Source organism: Plasmodium inui (assembly GCF_000524495.1).
Source record: "Plasmodium inui San Antonio 1 unplaced genomic scaffold supercont1.13, whole genome shotgun sequence".
Lineage (NCBI taxonomy): Eukaryota > Apicomplexa > Aconoidasida > Haemosporida > Plasmodiidae > Plasmodium > Plasmodium inui.
In genome coordinates, this window is record NW_008481847.1 from 78,478 (window position 1) to 80,134 (window position 1,657).

General features: G+C 44.7%; 1 protein-coding gene across 1 annotated transcript; it reads left to right on the forward strand.

Moving 5' to 3' along the window:
* Positions 1–210: 210 nt before the first annotated feature.
* On the forward strand, positions 211–1,257 carry C922_03208 (geranylgeranyl transferase type-2 subunit beta; the record flags this gene model as incomplete). Its single annotated transcript, XM_008818800.1, has 1 exon — positions 211–1,257. One exon carries the CDS (start codon positions 211–213, stop codon positions 1,255–1,257), a length of 1,047 nt encoding a protein of 348 aa, XP_008817022.1.
* Positions 1,258–1,657: the final 400 nt, after the last annotated feature.

Here is a 1,657-nt window from a genome sequence, read left to right on the forward strand (position 1 = left end):
AAAAAAAAAAAAAAGAAAGAAACCTAAGAAACCTAAGAAACATAAGAACCATAAGAACCATAAGAACCATAAGAACCATAAGAACCATAAGAACCATAAGAACTATAAGAAGCATAAGAAACATAACTATCCAATTGGATACGCGGATGTAGGCCCACTTCCACCCGTACGTTCACTCCGTAGAACTCCCCCCGCACAGGGAAGCATAAAATGGAAGAAATCCAGTTCGTAAAAGACAAACACGTAAACTACCTGAATACCTACACCACGACAACCAGCGCAGAAGAACTCATATTCAACGAAACCCTGAAGATGTGCGGCGTGTTCTACTACATCTGCTCATGTAAAATTTTGTCCCACGAAATTGAGCAAAAGGAGGAATTCATTAACTTCATTCTGCAGTGCCAGAATGCCGATGGAGGCTTTGGGAACAACAAAAAATACGACTCCCATGTTGTGTCGACGCACCACGCGATATTGTCTCTCCTCTTACTTAACCATTCGTTTGACGGGTTCAATCCGTATCTCCACTCTTGCCATCGCCTCGGTGATGGAGGTAACTCACCAAAGAACATAGCAGACAGCACCACGGATTACATCTTAACCCTACTCAATGAAGACGGCTCCTTTAAGGGCGACATTTGGGGAGAAGTGGACACACGCTTTGCATACAGCGCAGTCAGCTGCCTAACTATCCTAAAACGACTAAGTCTAGTCTCAACGGAGAAAATTGCGTCATACGTCTTAACGAATTATTCCATTTGCCAAAATGGATTTTCTTGGACAAGTGGAAATGAACCCCATGCTGCCAGCGTTTTCTGTGCAGTGGCAACTTTATTCTTAATTAATAAATTACATCTCATTAATGAACAAAAAATCGCAGAGTGGCTAAGTTTGCGACAGACAAATAATGGAGGGTTCAATGGACGCGCAGAAAAACTAACAGACACCTGCTACTCATGGTGGATATTCTCCTCATTAATTCTTCTCGGCAAATACAAATGGGTAAATAAAGATGCCTTAAAAAATTACATCTTTCTCTGCCAGGATTTAGACAATGGTGGCATAAGTGACAATCCAGATTGCCTGCCAGACATCTGCCACACCTTCTTCGGCCTCGCCGCACTCAGCTTGATAGACAACATGAACGAATCAGACGGGGGATTGGACCTCCGACAAATGCACCCCGTCTATGCAATCCCTATGCACGTCGTCAGGGAAAGGGGCTTACCCCATCAACATGTCGAAACGGGGTAAAAGCCGAGGCGCGCAGAGAGCAGCCAGGGGGGGTATAACCGTTTAGTTTACTCGAGAGTGGCACGAAGGGGCCCCCTTTCTACTCCCAGAGGAGGAACCTCCTCGCGTACAGATTAACAGGGCATTGCCTTTTTTTTTCTTTCTTAATTTTGCACGTTCCCCCTTTTCTACACCTGGCGTAATGGCTACCATAAAGATGTCTTGTACATCTCCAAATCGGTAACTGCACGCGCCCCCACCGACTAGGTGAGAGGGCAAAACAAGTCATTCCGTTTGATTGCGTTGGCACATGACCACTCGCCACATGTACACTTTATGCACATGTGCGTGGGAAAATTACATACACAAAAAAAAAAAATAAAAACGGTTAAACGGGGGGGGAGAAGAAACTGCCATGAAC